Here is a 15,553-nt window from a genome sequence, read left to right as displayed (position 1 = left end):
ATTTTCCATGGTAAATTTACTGAAATTAACAGTTGATAAAGGCTAGAAGTGATAAAAACATCTGAATGAATTTTCTAAAATCCAGTCGATTCTATAATAATATAAAAATAACAAATTCGTCTTAGCAGTTTACCTCACTCAGTGCTAAAAGGTAATCCTATCAACCCTACAGAAGAAATTCGCATGACTCTACAACCACCTCTGCAGACTCGACGAACTTCCGTTCCCTCGAAACTCGAAGCGTCATCGCACACCAACAGCTCATTCCTGAAAGTATTCATCGACTTGATCGCTGAACTGAAGAATGCAGATATAAGTGGTCTGTTTTTCATTTCATCTTCGATTTCAATTTACTATTCATCATTACGGTTACGCATAACCAAGACTATAAACAAACCACGCAACGAGCCGTGAAGGCAAATACGAACAGTAGCTCTGAAAGCGAAACGAACGACGAAAAGAAACGAGAAGGAAGAAAATGTCTGCGAGACGGACACGTCTCGAGGAATCGTATGATCGAAGGGTGTCGTGGGGTCGCGAGGATCCCCGTGGCGAGGGAAGATTTCGCAAGGTGAGGACAGTCGGAGGGGGTTGACGTTGCACACCGGCAAGTGGAATAGGTAGCGTCAGGGTCTTTCGCAGCCGGGCTCACCGTTCACTGGTCAATAATCCACGAAAGGGAAGGCATTACAAGCCAGTGATCTCGAGGGTATCGGGGCCACTCGTCTGCGAGGCAGGACCACCGTGATCGGCGTGGTAATGGTATCTGAAGAAAATAATATCCTACTTCCCCGTCCCGCGCGCGGCGAGCCCGGTGGATATCGGAGGCCGGGCACGAAGGAGAGGCCCCCGATCACCGATCAGCGATCGCCGAATGAACGATTAGTATCTCGTGTCGTCGGCATCGACGTCGGGCAACCCGTGTACCCCGAACGTCTTACGTTTTACACGCTCGTGGACATGGATATCGTTCGGGATCGCGTCCTCCTGCTCCGAGCCGCGTTTCCTCGGATGTGCTCAGTAACCTTTCCCGGACCGGAAATCGTTTCTTCGACACTACATCTGCAGACGTTTAGTGGACATTCTATTGTTCCTAAAAAGATAGATGTTCATTCGTATACAAATACGTCTCGAACATAATTCAGGCTAGAATTTCTTTAAATAGTTTTATTTCTTCCGCCGCGTGACACCGTCTACCCGACGGGGGATGGTTGTAGATCTTGGAACCTCACGTTGTATATATGTTAACCAGAAAGACGGAATTTTTAATTAGCCTATAAGTGCGGAGATTATTGTTTATGTCTGTAAACAGAAAGATCATGGATCAATACGGATTATACGCTACTTCGATAAATGTGCTTTTTACGGTTCTTGTAAGGCTTTCTGTAGCTTGAACCTAACACGTTCAGCATGAAATTGTTTCAGGGGGTGATTTTCCGTTACACTCGTCAGGAAAATCGGTATTTTATTTTAAAATTTATTTGACATTCTTGTCGGTACTTTTGACGAATAAAAATAAGGTTAATACCTTTAATATTCATCATCCATTATATCAATCAACGTTTGGACGCTACTGAAGCCACTGGAAATATTTAAACAAAGTCTTGAAAGTGGCCTGCTAAGGATAACAATCGTCATCTCAATATTAAAATTTCAACAACTCACAAATAAACTTCTAAGGAAAGAGCGAAAGATGTACCAAATATTTAGCGCGCGTCATTCAAATCACCGCTGTAGCACCCCAAGAAATGAAAAAAAAGTGATTTCCAAGATTTAGAGGCGCTAGGGGTGCATGATACATGCTAACAGCCGACGGGAAAATGGAAAACGGGAAATGTTTGCAAATCTTTGCAGCAAAACACCTTGCCGAAGAGGCTCGGCGCGGAAGGTTAACACGTCGGGGTAGGGGTACGCACGTGGAAGAAGAGGACGGTACGCACGTGGAACGAGGGCGACCGAGGGAGAGGAGAAAAGAGAACGAAGAAGAGGCCGGCCCATGGTGGAGTGGGGTCGGATGGTACGTAGCTAGTGTATAAGGGGTGAGAGTGGGTGATAGTAGGTGGTAGATCTCTAGTTAGCCAAGACACATTGACAGGGCATCTTGCCAGCATGGCAGAGCAGCACGCGGCGCACCGTCCCTTCGAGACTTCTTGTTGTCACCTCGGAATTAAAGCATCGTAAAAGAACCGAGACTTCGCTACAAGACAAGCGTAACACCTCCTTACTGCCGTCCACTTAGCATAGGCTACCCAAGTGCAACCGATAATCGCTGTGATTTCGACTATTCTTTTGGATAATCTTGGAAGTGAAGTGTTCTCCTTGGTGGTGCAGTCTGCTTTCACGTTTCCCTTTTATTCACCTGAAGATGTAACCGAAGGGGGCGAAATGTGCTCAGTCGGAATCGAAAAGAAAGGAGTTTCAGACATGTCCGAGAAGAAGATACGGAATTTGTACAAGAACAGGAAGAAGAACTCGAGGGATCTTTGAAGACTGTGCGACGATGATGTTGCGTACGGTAGTGTAGATTAAGGGAGAAGAGTAGTGAGTTGACAGTGTTGATTAATTCGATTCGAAGGATTGATATTTCGATGGACTGTACGTTGGTGGTACTCTTGGATTGTTTGTCGGTGGACGAAGACATCAGAGGATTTTGGTCTTTCGTTAAGGGAAGTGATAAAGTCACGGAAATAAGGGTGATTTACAGCCGCCGAGTACGAACAGCCGAATCACGTGGAAGATACGCATGGTTTTCAGGCTATGAATGAAAATATCTGGCAGATTTTCTGCAGAAGCCTTTAGAGGAAACCGGCAGGTCTTCCAAGCCATAAAGGTACCTTCCATACGCTCGGTCCATATGCACGTGCATTTTCCTTTCAGTCATTCATAAGAGTCATTCATGAGCCTCGTTGATTTTTCGTCATTCCGCCGTGGCTCGGAACGGGATTAATAACGAGATTTTATAAATATTTAATAAACATTACGGGGATTTCAATCATGCTTTAGATTGTGCGTTAAAAAATCCAAGAAGAACGGTTTTCATGATTTAACGAGACCTTAAATATTTTGACCGCTACTTCGAGACTATTTACAAGAACTTTAAAGTATGTGGAAGGTATGGAATAGTTAAAAAGAATTGTACATCTGATTTTAAATTGAAATAAAAATTAATAGAATTTCAAAAAGTTTTGTTGGAATTTTGGACATTGAGATTGAAAGATTCTATGGGAATATTTGTAAATTACAGGTCTTTTCGTAAATTGAATATGGTGTAAAGTGTCTCAAAAGGTTGAATGAGAAAACCAGTGACGATTGTAAAAAACAATACACAATTTGAATTGAATTTTTGAAGATCAGTAAGTGTTACGTCTATTATTCCTTCAACTTAACTTATGCGACATATTCAACAATGCACCACAGTTGAACAACTTTCCAAATGTTCGCAACAGAAACCCACGGTAGAAAATTCTGATTTCATACAATAAGCACTCCTCATTGACCCAGGACATTGATTTTTTATCAATTTTTCAAAGAAACAGAAAATAAATTGAAAATGTTTTCTTTTCGGGTTATAAATAAAATGCGAATTTCAATGAATACTTTTGAAATTCTCATTTTAACGCATTTTAAATATTCAAGCATATCTGGAATCCATAAAATCCGTAGTCTGGCTATAATTTAACTTTCCCTTAGCTTTTAGGTATCTCTTGATCTGGATCATTCGCGAATTCATCCTTTCGCCTTTACTATGATCCTCTAACCTTCTTCAATCTAATTTTGAACTGATTTCTGTAAAAATTTCTCGAAAATTTCAACGACTCCTTTACCGTATCGTTATCTGCAATTACAAGAAAGTTCAAATCTCTATTCGTTGAAAATTTTTATAAGTTCATTCGCATGCCAATGTGAAGAACAATAATTACTTCGTGATGCTAATTTTTTCATCAGTTTGATGGAATAATATCTCTCTTTCTGAAGTAAAGCTGTTCAAAAATATTCAACCGCTTACAACCATCACAATTTATAAAAATAGAGGAAATAATCCATAACTCTATCTACCATTTCATCATATCATAAATAAATATATTTACTATACAAAAAATTGAAAATGTTCATAGATCTGCTCATTTTCATTTCTTTTACCAATTTATTTTATTCTACACTGCCAATGTAATGCTAATGGTTAACTCTTCACCTACCAAAACCATACAACAAATACCCTCCCAGAAATTCATTAATATATAAGAAGGTATTCAAATACTCTCAGCAGATAAACTTCACTCAAACCACAGTAAATCTCACACAGCTATTTAATATTCTTCGGTTAACATTAAACACAGCCTTCCATTCAGCATAACGACCATCAAATTAACAGAACATAGTAAATTTCTTCAACAAATGTTTCATTCATCCAATTTCAATAGTATCCAATTACTATAACATACGAAAGTCACAGGTTATTCTTTAGTAATAAATTAATATGGTTTGTCGCCGACGAGTTCAATCAAACCATTCCAAAACCGCTGTCAACGGAATTTTCCGAATTTTTTCCCATGAATAGCTCATTCTCCGATCCGTCGGATTCTTTCCGATTGATTCGAAAATATTGCACGATATATTGACGAAGAAGTTGGCGATACTCACGGAGCAATGTGCGGTTGCTAGGGCGACCGGAGGGGCTGGACCGCATCTCTGACGAGAGGAGGAAATCCGTCCGCGTATTTTGCCGCGCAGCGGGGCGAGGGGGGTGTTTCTAAGGGAGGCTGCGGCCAGAAATTTCGCAGAGATGGAGTTCCTGCAGAATCATCACACGGTGAACACCGCCGAACCGCCGTACACCCTCGGCACAGGTGAGCCATAACAGCGTCACTCGAATAAGACTTCGTCTATCTTCCAAACTGTGCGTGCAGCCCAACTGATTCCCGTGAACGATAGTTTTACGCCGTCATCGAATGATTTTTCCAGCAGTAACACCGTTGACCGATCGTTTGATTACCATTTTCTAGTGTGCTTACACCTTAGCCTTCAATTAAAGTTCAGTCTAATGTCGAACGCTTTCGGAATGACGATTTGTTTGTAACAACGTATGTTATTGTAGAAGTCACATGTCATCGATGATTTCAGAAGTTTATACGGTATCTATATCCGTTTCTTCATTGAGAAATGTTGCCAGTCATTGTATTAATTTGGTACGACAGACGCGATAACGAGTGTCGCAGATAATCGGCTGATAGAGCAGGACTACGCGATATTGGTCGAAGTGTGAATACTTTGTTTCGAAGGATTTTACGTGTGAGATGAAATTACATTATTCTTAGAAGCGATCTCCGATGATCTTTAGCAACGATCACGATCGTAGTAAACTCGATCATTTTGGTAACCAATGTATAAAGTGAATTGAGTTTATAATTATTTCATCTGATACAGAATTTACTAATTTAAGAATAAACTATTTTAACAGTTTTTTGCATTTTAATAACTAATTTATAGAGCGAATCAAACTTATATTTATTCCATTTTATAGAGGACTTGCTAAATCAAAAGTACAGTTTATTGACACCTTTTTTTCATTCAATTAAACAGGTTCGGTAGGAAGCATCGAGGCCACTATACCATCCGGCCTCTGCACAGGACCTCTAGGGGTGTTGTCCAGCGAGGACACTTTAACGGACAATCAGAACGAGGAGACTCTAGGGGCTCTGCAAGGCACCCTCCGTCTCCAGGACCTGCAAGGTTCCCCGGAAGACATCGGCACCGATCAGAGTCAGCAGATCCAGAATTCTGGACAGAACCAGGTCGTCAGCGAGTTCGGGGCAAGCTTCTGGGTCGACGATATGGCCGGCTTCCCGCTGCCGCCACTCGATTTGGACCCTCTGCCTCCTAGCCTCTTCAGCCCCTGTTCAGGAACTTACAAGTAAGTCATGTGGAAATTTCTTATCGGTTAAAATTTGAATTTTTTCATTCCAAGTTGAATATACTCGAATCCACTAAATTTTCTTCTGTAATGGATGTTACAATTTTATGTGAAAGCTTGTCACGCCAAATGATAGATAAGTGAAGTTTAATATGGCTGGAAGTGTAAGCATTGGGTTGAGTTTTGACAGGAAAAATGATTTCAGATGAAAAAATATTTGGTATTCGATCTTCTTCTATTGCTGAGAGAAAATTCGGGAAGACAAACTGAAGAAATGTTTTAGATAGGATTGTTGTAAGGGTTTTTGATATTCCGTGAAAATGGCGCAGAGTTTGAGGTCATTTGAGTGTTTCCGTCTGGCTAGTGCTTGGACATTCTACTTGAACTCCCAATACAATTGCTATGAGTTTATAGAAACACATGAATCTGCATTAAAGTTCAACCAATTGTGTATCACAATTATCTCAAGCTAAATGAATCTCCAATTTTTAATATCGAAATTTCTAAATAAAAAGAATATTCTAACTTTCTGAAACTTTTTTCTCCATAGTTGACTATTAAACAATTATTTCCTTCTTAGTATATTCACAGAATCTCCTCTGCAGTTCCATCATTCGAGATAAGATCTGATTCCACTAACAAAAACATAAATCAAGTGCTTTCATCGAAAGATAACTTCTCTACTGGTAAAACGTAAATCCTACCAATTGAAAGATGATTTAACAACCGTTGCTTAAAAGAATCTGAACGGACGAGTGGCTCAGAATTGACAGTGACACCGTATCCGATGTACCGTGTAATTTTCAAGTGTCCTTGCAGTTGGAGTTGCCCCAGAGGAGAATGCGCGCCAAGAACGAGCAACGCGAACGGCGAAGGTGTCGCGGATGTCCTGCTATCTCTAAAACATGCGGTGGTTCATCCCGGAAGTCCTACTGGTGGATATTACCCGACGGGAGGATCGGGTCATCATTACTCGCAGGATTACACGCAAAATCTTGGTCCGCCCGTGCCGCCCACACATTACGCGTCCACACCGGCCATGTCGGTGAACGTTTCCATGAATATGACGATGAACATGAACATGCACTCCGGGTGAGTACGACCTTCGTGTACCCGATGACATCCACATTCAAGCGCGGAATGCAAAATGATTAATTACGGCGGTTCTAGTAGTTTTGTCGCGATTAATCCTCATTTGCCATATCATTTACCTTTCCGTTGTCATTTCTCTACGTAGTTGAAGTCTAATGTGCTTACAATTTTCATTAAAAATCTTGTAAATCTTGCATTTGTAGCTAACACACTCAAATATTTGAGAAAGAACGAAATGAAAGCTTGAACGAACATCAATTATCCTCATTTCTATCCACTGCAATCATTGTATAATTATCTTAGAGAATACGAAATCATATTCAATTGTGAAATGAAACTATTCACAGGAATAAATCTCTATTGACTATTCATCGCGAGAAGCAGCGTACTCAGGCTCGCGAAAACAGGAGAGAAGATTCGCCATTTTCTCTGCCGCAGGGGTGGGCAACCCCCGGTGGCGGGGGTTGCGAGGACAAAGTTATTCACTGGTTGTTGTCCGTGTGTAGGTACGAGCAGAGCTATTCGTCGGCGTGGGGCGTGGAACCCCTGCTAAGTCCCGCCCAGCAGTATAATCCCGTGGAGCAACAGACGAGGGTGAATCAACCCCCGGCCAATAGCCTGATCGGCACCAGCACCCATCCTCACTCGCATCCCCCGGCGCACGGCCATTCGAGGCTGCAGCTATCGGGCGAGCATGCGCTCTGCATAGGTGCCTCCGGGAACCCAGTCGCGTCCGACGACAATGGCAGGCCTAACCTGTGCAGAATCTGCGGGAAATCGTATGCGCGGCCCAGCACCCTGAAGACGCATCTCAGGACGCACTCCGGGGAGAAACCGTTTAGGTTAGTGACGGAAGTAATCTAATTACCACCGGGAGACCTTTGATCGATTACCCAGGTCTGACCTCTAGTTTGCTCGCTATGGGAACTTCCGAAAATTTTGATTTTAAGAGAGAATCCTTGTAGATGGAAATTAACCCTTTGCACTTGAGAGATGACTATCAGTTACCACTTGATTTGACGCAGTAAAATTATGAAGTTTATTTAATGATTTTTCGCTGTGTGAAATATTGAAATAAAATAGTTTTGTTCCTTAACACGTTCGCTACCAGCGTCACATACTTGTGACGGCCGTAATCCTATATTTTACATAATGAAAATGACATTAATCTTGTAGATATTGTTATTAGAAATTACAAACTACGACATTATCTTTAGGAACTCAATGACTCGTTTCAGTTTCATTTTTCTAATATTTTCTTTAGAAGATTTATTGGATTGAAGAAAATATAATTGAGAGGACCGTCGTCGAAATAAGCGCTGGTTGCGAACGTGTTAACTTATGTGTGAATTATTGGCAATTTCTTGATTCAATAAAATACTATCTATATCTCATTAGAAAATGTTGAATATTTCTAGTGGAAAACTTTCGAGAGCAAAGGGTAAAACTATGTAAATGATGTATGTAAAAGACCCTTCTCAAAGGAAGATATATCTTTCTTTTAATTATACTATACTGTCTTTTGTCTTGAACATTTAAAAATGAAATAGAAAGGTATCGATTTACGCTATTAACTGGACAGTAATAATAAAAAGAAACTTACCTTTAATTTGCAAATACACACATGCACGTACAGTAATGTGAGAACCAGTGGAAAATTGTATGTACAATTAAAGCAAACGGTTAAACTGATAAAAAAATTCGATTGGCGCAAGTCTGAATACTCCGAAAATGTAAGCATCGAGTTTGAAACAGTTTTTCGAAAACAGGAACTCTATTTCATCTTACCTGCAATTTACTGTTGCTTAGATCAACTAATTATCAACACTAACGATTCAATCGATAATAAATCTTCAATCTTTGATTTATAATATTCAAAATCCATTTATTCACAATGTTCATTGTCTTGAAAATTTGAAAATACTCATTTTATGATTTTGAAGGTGTCACGCGTGTTCCAAAGCGTTCAGCCAAGCGGCGAACCTAACAGCCCACGCGAGAACACATTCCGGGGAAAAACCGTTCCGTTGTCCCGTATGCGATCGAAGATTCTCGCAGAGCAGTTCCGTGACTACACATATGAGAACGCATTCGGGAGAGCGTCCGTACAGGTGAGTTTCGTTGAGTTCACTCGAATCGCTTTTATTATCTTAAATTTCCTCGGAAGAACACGCATCGCTGCAACAATTCTTGCTGCTTCGGCTACTTAACCACCGTAAACAGCAAGAATCCTTCGAACGCCTAAGTTAGGCGCCAACTGGTATGCAACCGTTACTACACGCGCGCTGTGCGGTTACACTTACAGATACTAACAAAAATATTTGAACAAGGGTATGAGTGCGAAGATTATTTTTTAAGACACATTCAGCAATTCTACTTCAACAACTATACAATTGCAGTATATTTTTTTTCGTTATGCCTGTATATACATTACAGTCTTAAAAATAATCCGTTTTCGTATCGTTTTACTTGTTCAAAAATTTTCTCGAGTGACTGTACACGGAACCATAGTTCCTGCAACGTACGGTAGACGGCGTCATAGTACAATCCCATCTTAAGCGCATTCGAACGTCTCTCCGCAACTTAAATGTATCTTACTCTCGTTTTTCCAGATGTCGATTCTGCAAGAAAGCTTTCTCGGACAGCTCGACGTTAACGAAGCACCTGCGCATTCACTCCGGCGAAAAACCGTACCAGTGCAAGCTGTGCCTGTTGAGGTTCAGTCAGAGCGGCAATTTGAACAGGCATATGCGAGTTCACGGTGGCTCCCTGACGTGACACAGCTCGCTGTCGATCATCGACGACAATCGAATATTGCCACGGTGTTGTCGTATACCTGTGATTCAACTTGGCCCGAGCTTACCGGAAAGAATGTAAAATAAACAAAAAAAAAAAAACGAAAAAAAAATGAAAAGTAACGAAATTGCGACAGTCGATGCTCGTAGGGTTGTCTCCGTCACCTGACTGATTCCGAAAACTGTAGGAAGGACATTCGCGCGAAGCGCTTTTGTTGTTCGAGGGCTTGACATTTGAATATTTTTTTAAAACGATATACAAGACCCATTTTAATGATATACGCAATGTGTGTGCGCGTGTGTGAGTGAGTGAGTGAGTGTATGTGTGTATGTGTGCTGTTACTTGTAGCAGAAAAATTCATTGTACTCGGCTTCTTGATCGTAACAGCGCAATCGATGGAAATAAATGACGACACGCAACACTCCGACACTTTGAGGAGGATCGTCGAGTGAAAACTCGTCCGAAACTTGACTTGGTCGTTTAATTCCGGCAACGAAATCATTCTGAACACAGGTCAGGATAGGTGAACAGGGAATCGCAGTTTTAGACCTACAGCATCTACCACAGCACCGTTGATTATTGTACAAATATTGTATTTATTATAATTATTAATTATAATATTAATGTTGCTGTTTTTACCACCTTCAATTTTCTTTATGTGGCTTTTCTTTGTCAGGTTGCTTCTTCTTTTTTTTTTGTAATTGTAAAATGAAGGTGTTTTGGCGCCATTTTCATTAAAAAAAAACGATTCTCTCTTTCTCTCTTTCTCGCTCTCTCTCTTTCTATATATATATATAATATATATAGAATATACGCTGTATTCTATATATATATGTATATATATAATATATAATATATATAATATTCGTATGAGAACAACTGATTAAAAACAGATGAATGAATATGTGAGTTTTCTTTTTTGTTGTTGTTGTAGTTGTGTTGTTGTTGTTGTAATCCCACAGCATCAGGACCCACGTGTGTTTCTTGTGGGAGGAGGGGGTGAGGAAAAGGAGGCTTTATGTTCGCCGGCTAGGTGGTAATTAAGTGGATTAGATATTGGTTCATCACGGATCCTCACATTAATTTTGCCTCTCTTTTTTTCACAATTAAAACTATATAAGAACAACTCTGTCTCCTCCATTAGAGTAGCGTGTCTCTTCATTCGTCAAAAATTCTCTCACTCGCTCTCTTTCTCTCTTTTATATATAATGATGTATTTATAAGTAATAATATTCTTGAAAAAAAAAGAAGTATGTATAATGTTTCTACGTTATGTACTGGTACGACTGGTGCGAAGGACGAGCTGGTCCCCAACCTCTACACAGAGTCCACTAACACAAAAGCATGCAGCTTCGTGGACCATCTCGTCACGCGACAGGCGTTCCTCTAGTATTTCGTGTACGTAGCGTATTCTATTTAAAAATGTATAATGTCATCTCTGTCATGCTGTATGTGTCTGTGATGCTTTATGTATGTTTCTTTTCCTTCGTTTTCACCGTTCTCTCCCTCTCACGCTCGCGCACACTCTCGCACTTTCTTTTACACACGCGTACACTCTCTCCCTTTCTCTCGCTGATTCTCGTTCACTCGCTCGCTCGTTCCTACATCGCCTCGTAGTATCGATCAAGTGTCGGTTGGTAATCTGATATTCCTACATCAGTTGGAATGGTTTCTTTTTTCTTTCTTTCTCATTCGCTTTGAAAGCTCCGAAGCAAAAAAGCTCGTGTAAGGTGCACATCCCCAGAGGCATCGATGAATACCAAAACGATTTCAGTCTATTTTGCTTTTCTTTTCCTCTTCCGAACAATTTCTTTTTTACTCTTAAATAACAAAGAAACATTTTCTGTCTCTCCCTTCCTTTTTTCTTCTTTTTTTCTTTTTATCTGGCATATCGACCACTGAGAATAGAAAAATTAATTGTCTATACATTATCACTCCTCGCAATTACTTGTCCCTACGACAAAAACAACAACGAGCACGCAATGTTGTTTTCTATTTGAACCTCTTTAAGACCGCTCATCGGTATTTTTCGGAATTGTACAATTTAATAATAATAAAAAAAAAAGAAATGAAAAATCGACGACCGTCGCCGTGTTCCGGTAACCTGTGACTATCAATGAAAACATATATGTATATATGCATATACAAAAAAAAAAGAACCGAATAGATATGTGTGTGTATGTGTCTCTCTCTCTCCCCCTTCTCTTTCGCTCTCTCTCTTTTGCTCACTCTCTCACGCTCTCTCTCTTTCGCTCACACTCTCACGCTCTCTCTCTTTCGCTCACTCTCTCACGCTCTCACGCTCTCTCTCTCTCTAAAATAGATCTTCCATACTCTTTTCTCTCTCTCTCTCTCTCACTCGCATTTTTTATTTACTTATTATCGTCGTTTTTCAATAATTTTCTCTCAAAAAGGTTTCCATTTTTCTTTACTTTTTCTTTTTTTAATGATTTATCTTTCGATAATATATTCAAGTGTTCGTAACATCGCATTATTTTACTTAATACAATAATTAATCATATTATAATTATCAATTAATAAAACTTGTTTCTGTTCGTTCTACCTTACTCGCGTGTATTTTCCTTTCTCCCTTTCTTTCTTTCTTTCTTTCTTTCGTTCACTCTCTCGCACTCTCTTTCTCTCTCTCTTTCTCTTCCGTACACAATCTCCCTTGCTTAAAGACTGGTATAATCGATAGGTGTATATATGTATATATTTTTTTATATATATACATACATATATATACTTTTCTCCATTGAAAAACAATAAGCGGCTTTCGATTTCTGTCCCCGTCGGAAACAAACAAAAATATCTATTACATTAGGTTAATCTACTTTTATGACGAATTCAATGATCACCGAATGAAGATGCTGCAATTTGTTTCACGGTACGTTAAGGCATTCACGGATGTAACTCGAAAGAAGTACAAAAATAGACGCGACAAAATCAAAGATGATACATTCCTCCAGTTTATTTAAAGCAACTTGGATTTTACTATACAGTCGCGCGTAAGTTCCGATCGATACCAACGCAATTCTAAGAATGATCAGCATTCCTAAGAAAGAAGGAAAAACTGTGTTTTCGGTAACGAAAATGTTCCTCCCTCTAAAGTTCGTCCGTGTCAGAAATATATCTTTTATCTGTTCACCACTTTCAGTACATATATAAAAAATAACATTTAAATGTAAAAGACTATATTTCTGTAACTGAAACTGTGTCTTGCGCTACAATCTTTGTACCCTGAAGTTCGTTCGTAGATGCACGAGGATTCAGAATAAGTCTTTCACCATTTAAACAAGAAATTTTACCAGAAACTGATTTTCCTTCCGTTTCAAGAACACTGCCCCCTTTGAAGTTTGTTAGTACATTTCATTGGCCAACTGGCATCTGAAGACAAAACAAACCGTACTTTAATTATACACGAATATAGTAAGGTGATTGACATATTACATGCCTTGATAACCGCGTTGATATCGACATTTAAAAAAAAAAAGGAAGAGTCACCATAAAGAAGGTATTCAATTCTCCGCGATGACCCATACTCAGTACTACCAACGATACGGCTAAACACCACGCTTTTGAGAATGCCCCAACGATTACACACTTTTTTTTCCTTTTTTCCCTTACGCAATTTCCGTTACCTTTTCCGCTTCACCGCAAAACAAGACATTCTACATCGACGCTTTCTTCCTTCCCTTTCACTATCACGGTTCCATTATGATGTACGCAGCATTTTCATAATCTCGAAGCAAAACACAAAAATGTATTTGTAAGCAACTATATATCAGTTTCATCATCTTTTTCTTTATCTTCCTTTCTTGTCAATGTAATATACTAACATTGAGAGCTTACAACATTCACGAAAGAAACAAAGTTCGTCAACGTTCACTGAAGAGTTGCTAAATCATTTATATATATATATATATATATATATATATATATATATGTATATATGTATATATGTATATATATATATATATATATATACATATATATATGCTTTCGGGAGTATGGTTCTTTTTTAGAAACAAAAACTAAAATAGCATGCGCGAACCCAAATACAGTGTGGCAAAATAATGCATGACTTGCTAAAAAAAAACATGTTTGTCCATGTTTTTTCGAAATGGAAGGGTACGCGATTTAAAACATTACGACATACGTACACACATATATATACAAGTATATGTATATTTGTATTGAAAAGAAATTTCTATTTTGTCGCATTATGTATATGGAGTACTAAAACTTGTACTGTAAGGTTACAAGTGGGGTTAACACGAGTTCGAAATAAAAATTTTGAAATTATTCTGTATTCCTCTCAGCTTGGCGACTTTTTAGGCGGGTTTCAATCGTCATCTATACAATGTATACAAATAATTCAACTGAATTTGCCACGACGTGCCTTTCCTTCGTTACGTGTCTGACGTTGTAATATTTATTTTTGTTTGATTTGTACTCTATGACTAGCCAATGATGCTTCATACTGCGGGTTATCGAAGGAAGAACAGATTATCACGGTTTTCAGGAACCAATATACCAATTTCTTTTTCTTTTTCTTATGCGAAAGTTTGATCCACATCCCGACAAGAGAAACAAAACCGAAAGAATCGGACTTGTCATTTGTTGTTCTCTGTTTCCGTTGGTCTAAAGTCACACGCGATTAAATACAAACGTAATTTGTAGAAAATCACGATTTACAAAGAACTCTTACTAACACGGTTATTTCCTCCATAGCCACGGCATCTTACAATAAAGCCGTCATCATTACTGCCCAACTGTATTTGGTTTGGTCACAATATTACATCAAATGCACTATTCCAGGAGCCTACCAAACGGAGACTCAAACTCGAATTCCATTCGTACGTCACACACTCACGGGGCATTCACGCGACACTGACGTACAGAAAACACGTGTGCACGTTACACGCGCGCAGTCAAACGCCAAGATTACCTTTCACTCCCCCGCAATCTCTCATTTCCTTTTATGCACGCGCACGCACACTCTTCTTCGTTTTTTTTTTCTTATTTTTGCTCTCTTTAACTCTCATACTCTATTCCTCAATTTCTCTTTCTTCCTCTCTCTCTTTCTCTCTCACATACACACACACATACACTCTGTCTCTTTTTCTCTCTCTCACTCTATCTCTCATTCTCTCTCACTTTCTCTCTCTCTCTTTCTCTCTCCCCGCCTACCCCCCGTTTTCTCTTTCACTCTCACTCAAAGGATGGATTTCTCCTTCGAGTTCCTTCGGAAGCAGCGGACATATGTTTTTTTTTGTTTTTGGGGCACATCGTGCACGACACACGTTAGTCAATCGGCCATTTGTCGTCGGAGGTCGTGTGTGAATGGCTAAGGGAAATTAGATCGGAGGGTGGTGCTGGAGTGGACGTCGGGGGTTCAAGGTCAACGAGGGCTCGGTGCAGGTGGGCTTGGCCGGGGGTCAGGCTCGCTCACTATGCTGTGTGGTATACCGGTTAATCCAGCAGTAGGAGGAGCTGAAGCAGGGCCTCCAGCCCCACCGCCACCTACCGTTGGACCCGTAGGGCCTGTCGGACCCCCGGCGCCTGCACCGCCTGCAGAGGAGTTCGGTCCGCCACCACCCCCACCACCACCGCCGCCGACGACGGAATGCCCACCAGGAGGTGGGGGTGCAGAATCGTGAGGAGTCGTTGAATGCGCCTGTTGAACGGGCAGCCCCCCGGAATAGTATCCGCCGTTGATCCCCTCAGGGTAGCTGCTGGAGAAAGCGAAAA

At 40.1% G+C, this 15,553-nt stretch overlaps 2 protein-coding genes across 10 annotated transcripts in view; one reads left to right on the top strand and one right to left on the bottom strand.

The window, feature by feature from the left end:
* CtBP (C-terminal binding protein) overlaps positions 1-15,553 on the bottom strand; it is a 40,874-nt gene that overhangs the window by 5,109 nt on the left and 20,212 nt on the right. For 7 of the 9 annotated variants that reach the window (XM_076366029.1, XM_076366024.1, XM_076366038.1 and 4 more), the window contains one exon: positions 12,211-15,537. The exons of 1 other annotated variant lie outside the window; for it this stretch is intronic. In XM_076366029.1, coding sequence (XP_076222144.1) covers positions 15,204-15,537 — 334 coding nt within the window. In that variant the 3' untranslated portion in view covers positions 12,211-15,203. Of the gene's footprint in view, positions 1-12,210; positions 15,538-15,553 lie in introns of those variants that run through there. One more of the 9 variants, XM_076366036.1, reaches the window with a different exon arrangement.
* On the top strand, positions 2,031-13,303 carry LOC116427596 (uncharacterized). The gene is made up of 7 exons (XM_031978122.2): positions 2,031-2,830; positions 4,663-4,847; positions 5,581-5,911; positions 6,731-7,003; positions 7,510-7,845; positions 8,947-9,114; positions 9,616-13,303. Exons 2-7 carry the CDS (start codon positions 4,784-4,786, stop codon positions 9,779-9,781), a joined length of 1,338 nt encoding a protein of 445 aa, XP_031833982.1. The 5' UTR covers positions 2,031-2,830; positions 4,663-4,783; the 3' UTR covers positions 9,782-13,303.

Source organism: Nomia melanderi, chromosome 1, assembly GCF_051020985.1.
Source record: "Nomia melanderi isolate GNS246 chromosome 1, iyNomMela1, whole genome shotgun sequence".
Classification (NCBI taxonomy): domain Eukaryota; kingdom Metazoa; phylum Arthropoda; class Insecta; order Hymenoptera; family Halictidae; genus Nomia; species Nomia melanderi.
Note: the sequence above shows the minus strand (reverse complement) of the source record. Positions and strands in the feature narration are given on the sequence as shown.